Source organism: Natrix helvetica, assembly GCF_964273705.1.
Source record: "Natrix helvetica genome assembly, chromosome: Z".
NCBI classification, from domain to species: domain Eukaryota; kingdom Metazoa; phylum Chordata; class Lepidosauria; order Squamata; family Natricidae; genus Natrix; species Natrix helvetica.
The window spans coordinates 19,181,244-19,193,959 of NC_138554.1; the positions used below are offsets into that span (position 1 = coordinate 19,181,244).

The following is a 12,716-nucleotide window of genomic DNA, read 5'->3' on the forward strand; positions in this document are numbered from 1 at the left end:
AAAACACATCTGCTTGGAAATCATGTGCTATGTTGCCCTAAGGAATGCCAGCACACAGCTTTTCCCATTTCATTTATGGAAAGAGAAAGACCAGCATTAGTTGATGGTATGGATTACCCTTTCTTTTCCCTCAGCAAGGACTGGTGATCTGAGCAATTCGCTACTGCTATGTGACGTTTAAATGACTGGCGGGAGTGGGCGGGGAAGGAAATGTACTAGGTTGTGGCCCTAAGCTAGTACTTGATATACCAGCGTGAGTACTAAAGTATTTTGCATTTTTCTCCTACCTCTCTGTATTGTAAATGATGGCCTGACAAAGACGAATGCTTGATTCATGGCTATTCTCTCTCCCATGCCACGTAGGAAAAGAAGACCATAAGCCATTCCTTCCCACGGGGTTAACTGCTGAGATGAAAAGAAAAGTCTGTGGGGCAGGCAGGATTCACACAGTTTGGACTATGGTGCCGTGGGAAGGACAGCGTGACAACAAGGCCCCTGGATGAGGCCCAGAATACCTGAATATTCTGGGTGGTACCCTGGTGCCCAGCAAATGAGTAAAAATGGATGAAGAGATGGATGCCGAACAACAAACTTAGATTTGCTGACCCAATAAAGTTGTTTTTATCTATAGGTAGCTGGAACATGTGCTGTTATATCCACTGCATGTACAATTTTTAAATTATTATTATATTATTATTAATTTTTTTTTTGCTTTAATTTACAACCCAAGAGTGCCCCCGATGGAGGAGGCCAGTACTATACCAAGAACCACACAACAAATTATAATCATTATTTTCTTCTACATTACCCAAGAAAATCCACGGAGCAAGACAGAGAATGAGAAGAGAAGAGAAGAGAGAGAAAGAGACAGAGACAGAGAGAGAGAGAGAAAAGGGGGGGAAAAGACAAAGAAGTATTAGTAATGCTTGGGATAAAATCTATGAAGATTGACCACCAAAAGGTGTTCCATCATGCTACTATGACAAACTCACCATTTGAAACCTAGAGGTTGGCACATAAAAGTAATCTGGTGAACCATAGGAAGAAAACACTTTAATTTGAGCAGATTCCTGCCTTGTATTTTATCAACTACAATCTGTGATTAAAAAATGGCTCAGTAAGCAAGCAAGTCATTCTCCTTCACCTCACCTTGCTTTGCTTAGTGATCTGATGGTCTTGATTCCCAAGATATAAAAAGTAAATATTTATCCCTATATGCATTCCATACCAAGGTCCACTGGATTACCACCCTAGCCTCTCTTTTTTCATATTATTTCTTTTTTCCCATTTCCTTGTCCTTCTTTGATCTCCTGTTCTTTCCTTAACTCTTTAGCCTTCCCATTGGTCTTATCTCCAGATCACACCTTCATAAGTAAGTAAAACATCCCCCTTTCCGTCTACCAAAATTCCCAAATTCCTTGCTTCTTCCAATAACCAGCCCACACTTACTCACCCTTCGAGCCTTGCTCTGGTATTTTACAGCTTTCTTGGTGTCAGAGACGGCTCTTTCCACATAATCCACAGAGTGCTCAACATTGTACTCGATGCGGTCAATCATTTCACCCTGAAACAAGGGTGAAAGGAGTCAAGGGAGGACCAGTTGTATGCTCAAGTTTGGGTGAGTCGATATTCTCAACAACCCACCAAGCAATAGTCGAAGGACACTAAGTCTAAAAACCAGGCCAATCCTTTCTGTAAGGTTTTATTTATTCTTATTTATTTACTGAATAAATAAATGTAATTTGTAGTTCACTGCAGTTCAAGGATGTTCCAAAGGTGCTTTTTCCAAAAGGCAATTGGGCTTTCTTGTTTTTTTTCTTTGAAAATGTTTCGCTTCTCATCCAAGAAGCTTTTTCAGTTCTGCCACCTTTGGGACTATCATGATCTGGATGATTGAGAATCTCCATAGATGTTTTAATTCATGGAGCCCAATAGGACTCAAATATCTCCCCCTCCGCCCCCCACTCTCTCTCTTCTCTCTGTTTTCTCTCTCTTTTTCTTCTTAGCACTGACTAGTTGCTGACCTCCCCACTCAACAGAGAATTGAGAGAAGAGTTTGTGTGAATGTGGGGGGGGGGGGGAGGGAAGAGCATGTGTGAGTGTCATGGGGGAAAAGAGAAACATTGCTTCCAGGAAGGGTTGAATTCTGGGAAGTGAAGAGATATTGATGATTATGACTCCAAACCACAATCCCAGACTTAAATTTTTCTGCACCGGTTTTGGCTGACAGGGGCGGAGGTGGAGGGATGACTGCAGTCCCCAGTGACTCCATTTTCATTCTTTGTCTCATCACGTGTGTGAGGAATCTGCAAATGAATGTTGCTCTGCATATTTCTTCATAATCTTCCAATCTATTCCCCGTCACTCTGCCCACAAGAGGCAGCTTATTCTGTACTCATCTATAATGCTTACTCCTCACTAAGATCACTGTGTGTTTTTTACAAATCAATGTTCTACAAATTAATTTACAAATTAATGTTAAGAGTTCTACAAATTAATGAATATTTTCCAAGCCTGCTAATAACATCCCTTGCATATAGATAATAAAATTTTGTACACGTAAGGATCAGAATTTTTGTAAACTGCCCCCACTTAAAAGTGGCCAGAGAAGAATGGGTGGTCAGTGTATCAATCCCTCATGTATAGATTTGAAAAACAGGCAGTCCTCGACTTACCCCTTACTTAGCGACTATTCAGAATTATAACAGAACTGAAAAAAGTGATTTACAACTATTTCTCACATTTACAACTGTTGTTGCATCCCCGTGGTCACATGATCAAAATTAGTGTGCTTAGCAATTGCCATATATTTATGACCCTTGCACCGTCCCTGGGTCTTATAATCACCATTTATAATCTTCCCATCAGCTTCAAACAATCAAAGTCAATGAGGGAAACCAGATTTGCTTCAAGATTGCACAATTTTTTTAAAAAAACTGCAGTGATTCACTTGACAACTGTGGCAAAAAATGTCATAAAATGAGGTACACCCCACACAACAATTCCCTTACTTAGCAACAAGAATTTTGGGCTCAATTGCAGTTATTAGTCGAGGACTACCTGTATGTATCCTACACTCCTGCAACAGCTTAGCAAAACATACCATTTAAAATATGAGCATGAATTAGATTACAAAGAGACAAAATAAAATAATAGCAAAGGAGAAGAAAGAATCCAAATCAACAAGAACCATATTTTAAAAACATTAAATAGATTTTTAAGATGTAGTACTTAAAGAGCTCATTAACACAAACTAATTTTTAAAGTTATCATTATGTAAAGTTAACGAATCTTGGTTCTATAAACCATAAAAATGTAAAGATTATAATTTTGGCTTTTGGCCTAGTGGTAAACGAAAGTCACTGGTGGGTCCCACTAATGATAAAAAGTGATCCACATTTGCCAACACCTGACTTCCAAGAAGGGGCATTAGCCTTAGAAACAGATCTCAGTGCAATGCAGGAAATACTTGGCTACAATATCATGCAGGATTTTAAAGGAATAGCCTGGCATTAGGAGACATCTGGTGAACAAATAATTCTTGGAGTGTTTCTGAAATTATTTGGTCTTATCTCTTGTTCTGCCCTCTCTTCCCCCATTTTCACCAGTCTTTGAACAAACTAAGAAGTCCTGGTGATCTTGAAAGATAATCTGACATTGCCATCCAGCTCTTTCTATCTTTGCCTTCCATACCTGACTCTCGACCAACATAGCCATGTCCACAAACATGTCATGGAGCTCTCGAATGCTGGTTTCCAGTTTGATGATCTCATTATGCCGGGTTTCAATCTCGTTCAGGGCCTGCTTCGTCATCTGTGAGTCCATTTTGATCTGGAAAAAAAAACCCACACCATGTGGGGCATGATTAGAAAAGAGGACAGAATCTAGAAATGAGTATCAATCCAATATTTGCTCCTGCCTACTATCTGCTCTGTAGGGACACGGTGGCTCAGTGGCTAAGACGCTGAGCTTGTCGAGCAGAAAGGTCAGGAGTTCGGCGGTTCTAATCTCTAGCACCACATAATGGAGTGAGCTCCCGTTACTTGTCCCAGTTTCTGCCAACCTAGCAGTTCAAAAGCACGTAAAAAACGCAAGTAGAAAAATAGGGACCACTTTGGTGGGAAGCTAACAGCGCTCTATGTGCCTTTTGTGTTGAGTCTTGCTGGCCACGTGACCACGGAGACGTCTTCGGACAGCGCTGGCTCTTTGGTTTTGAAACGGAGATGACCACTGCCCCCTAGAGCCGGAAACAACTAGCACGCATGTGCGGGGGAACCTTTAGCTTTACCATTCTATCGTCTCTATCTGCCATTCCTTTGGTTAGTAATTTGGAACAATGAAAACTGACATGGACACCAGTATGGAGGAGGAGGAAGAGGAGGGAGAGGAAGAAGGCAGATGGTGGGATATTTCTGTCCTACTCTCTTCCCCCTCCTACCCCATTCCAGATCTCCCTTGCTTCCTTGGATTCTGGCAATTGGATTCTAACTACCAAATCAGTTGGAGAACGTAGTCAAAGAAAAGGTTTATTTCCATCCCTCAAACACTAAAACCAGGGATCATCCAAGGAGAATGAGTGGACAGAACTGACAAGAGAAAGCACTTCTTGCACAGCATGCAATTTGCCTGTGGGAGTCATTACCACAAGATGTGGTGAATGTCACAAATTTTGGAGGCTTTCAAAGAAGACTGGTAAGCTCATGGAAAAAAAGGTCAGTCAAGTGCTGTTGGTCTTGGAGTTTTAACACTAGCCCTGGATTAAGGACAAAATGGCTCCAAATTGCAGGAGGAGAATGGGAGAGGACATGTCTCCATCTCCTTGTAAGGACCTGTGGTTGGCTAACAGAAGAAACAAAATACTGGGCTATGATGGCCTTAACCTGATCCAGTAAAGCTATTCTTACATCCTTATTCATAGTGTCTACAAATTCTTTGAGAGCTTGCTATTGCAGCCACCTTTCAACCATGGGAGATCCATCTTTGAAATGCTCAGCAACTCCACATGCTCTCCAGGCTGCATTCTACCTGTTCTACTAACCCCAGCCAACTGAGGCCCCGGATACATACATCGTCAGTGAAAATCGCCAACTTTCCACTCTCTAGCATGTCTTCTAACTCTTCATTGGTTGTTGTCCTGCCAGCTGCAAGAAGGAAAAACACAGCCATGAGGAACAACTGCATGGTGTGATATAGCACTGTCTCATAGGATCCAGCCTGTTTCTGGGCTGATTCCCTAACTGCCTTGCCTCCCTCTCTGGTTAAGGAGGAAACGCCTGAATTTGTCTTTCATTCTGCTTGCTTCTAAATCTTAAAATCCTCATCCTACCAGTATTACATGGGGAAACTATGCTGGTATAAATTGACACAGGAACTAGATCTCATTTGTACCACCTTCTCCTAAATTGTTCTGCCTCACTCAGAAGATTTTGCAGGAGGGGCTCACTTTAAATCCCTTCACTTAGATTCCACCAACTGCAGGGCTTGGGAGGAGGCATTTTCAAATGCCGTCCACCTTCTTTGGAGCAGCATTCCTTCTGAGCTCTAGATGTATCTAACCTGCTGGGTTTCAAAAGACCATCAACATTGCAAACCTGAAAAGGTAACATCATCAGTGCTAGTCAGTGTAGAGTTTGATTCCTGATTATGTTTATTTTTATGTATTTCTATTTCATGTTTCTAAACTGCCCATTTCCCTCAAAGAGGACCTCACTCACCTTTATACTCACCCACACTGATGATGTTACATAGTTGGGTAATGAAATGTGTGCAAAAAAACAACCAAGCTTAGATAGGACCAAGGACCATTCAACTTTGAACTACTAATATTCTCTTCTGTAAATCCCAGTCTGCAGTTATTTATGTGTTTGTTTGTTGTTTGTTTGTGTCAGAAGCAGAAACATTCATGTGCTGCTGTCATCTTTCTTACAACTAATGTCACAAAGATTTCCCACTCCCCTTCCAACCTGCATTATCCATCTCTTCTGGGAGGAAGCATTTAATATTTATCATCTAAGAAGAAAATGAGGGATGTGTGGTTTTTTTAAAGGCACTGCATTAGGAAACCCCCCCCCCCTTATTTTTTAGCCAAAGATTGAGAAAAGTAAACATACTTATCTCCAGCTGTCTCTGGATGCGATCTTTGCATCGATCTCGATATTTAGACTGAGTTGTGTTGTATTCTGTCATCACCTCCACAAACTTGCGAGATAGAGTGGAATGCTAGGGAAGAAAATGAGATAGTTACAGAGGCAAAGGATAGATAGATAGATAGATAGATAGATAGATAGATAGATAGATAGATAGATAGATGGATGGATGGATGGATGGATGGATGGATGGATGGATGGATGGATGGATGGATGGATGGATGGATAGATCATAGGATAGATGGATGGATGGATGGATCGATCGATGGATGGATCGATGGATGGATCGATGGATATCTGGAGGGATAGCTGTTGATAGCTAGATAGACAGAGATAGACAGAGATAGATAGAGATAAAGATATAAATTAGAGATAAAGATAGATAGGCAGACAGAGAGATAAAGATCTATACTGATATAGATAGAGATTAGTAGAGATATAGATATACTGTACTTAGAGAGACAGACATGCAGAGCAAGAAACATAAACAGACAGACTGACAAACCTTTCACTTATCTATTTTTTTCCAGCCTAGGCCTTATTTTGTCTACTTGCAAAAGTGGATGGATGCATGGATAGATGGAATGTAGAGAGATAGAAATATAGAGAGATATAACCCTGCTGAAGGTTAAAACAAATCCCTCTACTCTGTTTCAAGGAAGATTTGATTCCATTGAAACCTAAAGGAAGGAAACTGTGGTTTCCATTGTGTATCTTTTTGAATCAAACTCTATTCCCCACAGTATTATTAAGGTGTAAATCAGTAAGGGAAGGAAGGGGATAGGGCATGGAAATTGGTCTTAGCTAAGCAAAGGAAGTGACTACAAAAACAACCCAAATAAACCAAAACAAAACCCACATATAGATTTAGTAGATTAAGGGAGAAGAAAGAGATTTTTACTGGGGGGGGGGGGGGGAAACGTCCAGAAAGTCAGGGATGGGGGAAAAGAGGAGAAAGACCACAAGTGTGGGATTACACTTTCAATGTTAAAGTGTTAAGATATTTAATTTAATTGCTGGAACAATCTATGTTATGATTGGTTATTGGGTGAAAAAGGGGAGTTTCCCTTTTCCCCGCCTTTTTTCTTCTGTGTGCTCTGCTTGCTGTTCTGTGATTTACCTCATGACTTACCTCACGATCTTAGTCTGTACCTGACTATCTTGTCTACTGCAAATATAGGTGTTAAATATATGTATTTATATAAAACTACAAGTTTCTGTCAGCGTCTCTGACTTCATTTGGATGCCAGCTGCATAAATTCCCTGACATAAAGAGATTGGCTAGAACAGCTGATTAGGAGCTATTGTTGCTGAGGATCTTAATAACATGACTGCAGTTTTTAATTATTAATAATGCAGCTGATAAACTGCATCGTAACTTGGGATTCGCATGTATGTTGCTGAAAAAAATAAAACATTGCTTTCTTTCTCATAGGCAGCTGCTGTTTTAGATAACACATTCTCTTAAGTGTGGAACAGCACTATGCACCTTTGAAGAATATGCCCTGGGAGCATTTTTCAAAATCAAGGAAATTTTGAATAGTAAAATAATCGGATGGAAAAATATATAAAGCTTGATTGAGAAAAGTCATTTGTCAGGGACAAATAATCAGGAGCATGTATTGAGTTCAATCTGCAGAAGAGTTTACTACTGTTCCCTATACACAAGAATCTGGTGAACTAAAGGTCAAAATTAAATTGGCATTAGAATTCACAGGGACCTGTCTCTTCAGGCAACACAATGACTCCAAACTAATGACACGTTTAACTCCAACTTCCAACTCATCTTGCTCTTCTCCTCTATCATCACCTCCAAGAATTAATGTTGGCTGTTTATTAGATGGCAGCTGTAATTGAGGTCATTAGTTGAATAAGAAAAAGAGATGGCAAAGGAGTGTCACACCTGCAATATAGACCTTATTCTTTCTAACAGGATACCCAACTTATGTTGGCTTGAGGATCACACTTGCCTTCACCCAGTATGTCAAGAGCCATACAGAGAAGGCTAGCTCTGCATTTGGTCCTGATTTAAGGATTGTAAAAGATTAGGGACACTCTTTTTATAGTACGGGTATCCTTGTGGATTTTAACCCCAAAATTCCCAAGCCAGCATGGCCAGCTAGGGAATTCTGGGAGATGAAGTCCACAGATCTTAAGGTTACCAAGGATGGATATTCCTGCTTTATACTATACCTCCATTGCCTCTATTCTGCAACCAGAACTACCTCATTTCAATCTTAAAAAAAAATCTGTCCAATTTGGAAGTTGTTTCAAAAGAAAAATAAGAGCGTACACAATTGCTAAATTCCAATTAAGAAACTAGCCCAAGCAAGATTATGAGAAAAGCAAAAAGAATATTGGAAAATAAAGAAAACAACACAAAGGGAAGAAGTAGCTATCGGAGGAGATCCAAGACAGAGTACCTGTGTTTTCCGGATTCTCAAGTCAGCAGAGGATCGGTTCTGCACTTCTTCCTGCTCAATTCCCTGCTCAATCGCTAGAGAAAGAAAATAGATGAAGAATCAGAGCTGTAGTATAGAAATGAAAAACCAGTGAATTAGTGCAATAATCTGAACTGTTGCCCTTAATGGTAAGCTGGTGAGTTACAGATGAAGTCTCTCAAGCTAGATGTCAGTGCCACTAATAGACAGGGGCTGCAATAGCATGTGGGGAAAACCTTGTGAAACAGTGGGAAGAGATGCTACCAAGAGAATAGTCAAACAACATAGATTGTATATGAAAAATGGACAGATTTTGTTAAGGAATTTTTACAATACAGTAAAATTAGTTTATCTTTTTGTTTTCTATCTGGTCTACCCGGTAAGGCTGACATCAATTAGCAAGTCTGAATGTACTCCCATGGTCTCCTTTACAGCCTGAATAACTAGGGAAGGTTTCTTCTTTTGTCCTACCTATTTTGCAGCTACAAGCTATATTGACTCTTATCTGACCACTTGCTAGACAGCCTCTTCTTCCCTTGTTTCCCAATGTCTTTTCCACCTAGCAGTACATCATGAAATCAACTCCATATCTAAAACTACTTTTATTGAGATTGACTAAAATAACAGAACCTTGCAAGTTTGACTGTATTGCACCTCCTTTTTATAGTTCATTGAATTAGACTGTCTTGTCTGAGTTACTTCTGAATGTTATCTGGATGTTCTAAATGTAAAAAGGCTTTAACCTGCTTTGCTTAGGTAATAGAGTGTGCATGTCAAGATCATCTTCCTTACTGTGCACACCAGGGCATCCTCCTACAGTTGAGATAATTTCCACCTATCTGATCCCTTCATGAATAGAGTCATGAAAATTTCTAGGTCAAGACAGGCACAAAGAATCAGAAGCATAGTTAAGTTCCAGTTAAGAAAATTTATTACTCAAGCTTATACACAAGAATCTAGTCAATGGTCAGCACTAAATTAGCGTTGGATAAGAATCAGTGGAATTCAAGGGCGGCGGCTAGACTTGAAGTATGTGTGGATACATAAGAATTCTAGGCTATGTCCTCTCTTGACTCCACCTCAGCCTCTCCTACTTTACCTGAGGATCAATCATCTTTTGCTGTGATAATATAACTGAAGCTTTGCAAACTATCTTAGGTTGGTAACTCAAGAGTCAGTGTATTGTAGCAATTATGATTAACTAATTAAAATGTATTAAATAATTGATTAAACTTGCTATTAAATTTGCCTTCAACTTTGTTATTAAACTTGTCTCAATGATGCTCTCAATCATCAAAGAAATTACAACCAAATCATTAAAACATAAAATGTAAAGATAAAAGATGCCAAGCATTCTCCCTTGCCAAAGGCCTGGATGAAAGATGCTGGCCACAAAAATCCACATTCAAATCAAAATAAGCTTTGAGCTGACTGGACCTGTCATCACCTTTCAGAACAACCTTCCACAATTGTTGGGGAATAAGAATCAGAGGGGGGAGTATGACATATGTTATCCTGAGCTCTTGGAGGAAAAGCAAAATAGAAACATAATTAACCAATTAATTGGACAATTATGTGTGTGAGAGAAAGTAAAATGTGTACAGGTAGTACTTTGGTTACAATGGCAATTGGGACTGGAATTTCCATCACTAAGTGAAGCGGTTGTAAAACACATCACATGCTCACTTCACTTAGCGACAGCAATCCCAACAGGCCAGTTGCTGTCATAACCCCAGGACTGCGTAAATAATAAACCAAGAACTTCCTGAGAGCATGACATGGGAAGAGGTAGGTGTCTCAGACAAGCAGGCTAGCAGAAAATTATAGGTGATCATGGAGGTAACATGGACAGGTGCTCTGGGCAGGTGTGTGAATGCTGCAGGCAGGTGCTATGGGGCACAGGTGGATAAGTGGCTGCTACAGGTGAACAGGCAGGTGCTGTGGAATGCAGTTTGGTACATGGTGCTGTGGGCAGATGCTATGAAGAGTGGGCAGGTATGCAGGTGCCTCAGGGAAGCCCTGTGAAGCACAGATGGGTGAATATGAGAAGGTTGAATACAACTCCTTGTAACTTTACTAACAGATCAGTATAGTTTTCTTTGCAATAATTCAAGATAAAAGTAAAAGTGGAGACAGGAGCTGACGTTGCAACGACACGACATGCGATCTCGGAACTCCGAGATTGCAGTTGATACTTTTGCCACTGGATGGTCTTTTTGGACCTAAACCGTCCTGAAGAGACGGTGATAGGGAAGATTACTCTTGCTGATCTCAGGGACACCGCAAAGTCCCTGATTGATCCAAGAGAATCTCTTCCTGCCGGCGACAGAAGCGCAGCCAAAAGCTGCTGAAGTTGGGACAACTCCGGAACGGAGGAAAGCGGAAAGAGAAAATGTGTCCATCTGGTGAGGAAATCTTATTGTTATAAAAGAGACTGCCCCCCCCCCCCCAAAAAAATTAAAGCTAAATTAAATTTTAAAACAGAAGAAAATAAGCAGCAAAATTAAGCTACATTGGACAGTGTGTTATTTTTTAAAAAAAAAATCTTTATGGATGGAATTTTCGCAAATATTTACTATTTTTTAAAGTGAACGGATTAGTTTTTCTTCTACTACTTCTTTTTTTACCTATGGATTAAAATCTTTTTCTTTATTTTTATAATACTGGCTTGGATGTTTTTTTTTTTCTGTTTTGCTTCACTTAAGAATTTTGTTTCTTTTAAGCCTGGAATATAAAGAAGATATAAAAGGAATACAAAGAGGGTTGTAACAGTAGAGTGAAAGGAAGTAACTCTGCCACTTGGAGGCTGGAGGCTTGAGTCCTGAGTCCTGGAAACATTGCCCTTTCTTTTTTCACTTTGATCATTTTGACTTTGCACTTCAAGGTTCTTCAGCTTGTTTATAGAGTGATAAGGAGAAGAGCATGGGTTGTTTATACAGGTGCTCTTTGGGAGCTTCATTGGCAGCTGGAGAGAAGTGAAAACAAAGCCTTGTTTTGAAAGATTATAAATGAACTTGTGTCAAATCTAATAAAAAGTTTTGAATGCTAGAATGGCAGTGTTTACCAGTTGGAAGAATGGCAGAAAATCAAAAAGAAACCTTAACATTGCAAAAGATTATGTTTGAAATTCAAAAATTATTAGAAGTAACAGAAAAAATTGAGAAGAGATTGGAAAACATCGATTGTAAAACAGTAAAATTTGATGGAAAAATTGAAGATGTTCATCAAATGGAAAAAGTGGAGGTTCTAAAAACTGAAGGGAAAAATGAACAAAGAGACAAGATAATTGTTGATACCAACAGTGAACTGAGCGTGGTTGGAAATGGAAAGAGTGGAATATGGAAAGGGGAGATAGATGGACAGGAGCTCTACCCCAGATTTCAAGGTATAGAAGAAGAAAAAAGAAAAGAATTGATGGATCTAAGGAGAGAAATTTTGTCAGAAGCACTATTGATAACCAAAGATAAGCTGATTAAAGAAGCAAATGGAGGGTTTTGAGATTATATAAGATATGCAACAAGCAACGTTGCAAAGAGAAGTCCATACAAATCTTATTAAGGAAACAACCAGAACACAAATGGCAAAAGACACAAGACTGCACTATTACTAGAAAGACACGGGTTGATATATGAAAGCTTATAATAAAAAAAATAGTCAAATTTAGTTAAATTTAGAGCATTATGTAAAAAATGAAGTGATAATGGATATAGTTAGATAAATAATTGATAATGATAACAATATATATATATGTATTGGTTTGATAAGAGGAAATTTGATATAAATTGCAAATGGTGACTATGAAAGGAAGTTTAGAAATTCTGTTATGTACGAAAGCTTATAATAAAAATTAAGTCAAATTTAATTAAAAATGTATATATATATATATGTACTGGTTTGATAAAAGGAAATTGGATTTAAATTGTAAACTGATTAAGAAAGGAGGTCTAGAAATTTTGTTATTAAATATAATCATTTTTTATTTAGAACATGTCATAAAGATGCAATGTTACCGGATGATAATGGAAACAGTTAACAGAATGCCATTATGTGGTTGTTTTTTAAAAATTTTGGAATATTTTATATAAAAGAACATAAAAACAATTATAGTCAAATGAAGGTTGAGGTATTA

At 39.0% G+C, this 12,716-nt stretch overlaps 1 protein-coding gene across 1 annotated transcript in view; it reads right to left on the reverse strand.

Annotated features, from left to right (window-relative positions):
• Positions 1-616: 616 nt before the first annotated feature.
• STX1B (syntaxin 1B) overlaps positions 617-12,716 on the reverse strand; it is a 59,251-nt gene continuing 47,151 nt past the window's right edge. The window contains exons 5-10 of the mRNA XM_081971540.1: positions 8,570-8,643; positions 6,111-6,219; positions 5,068-5,141; positions 3,694-3,831; positions 1,454-1,564; positions 617-799 (exon numbers count right to left, since the gene is read on the reverse strand). Coding sequence (XP_081827666.1) covers positions 719-799; positions 1,454-1,564; positions 3,694-3,831; positions 5,068-5,141; positions 6,111-6,219; positions 8,570-8,643 — 587 coding nt within the window. The 3' untranslated portion in view covers positions 617-718. The remainder of the gene's footprint in view (positions 800-1,453; positions 1,565-3,693; positions 3,832-5,067; positions 5,142-6,110; positions 6,220-8,569; positions 8,644-12,716) is intronic.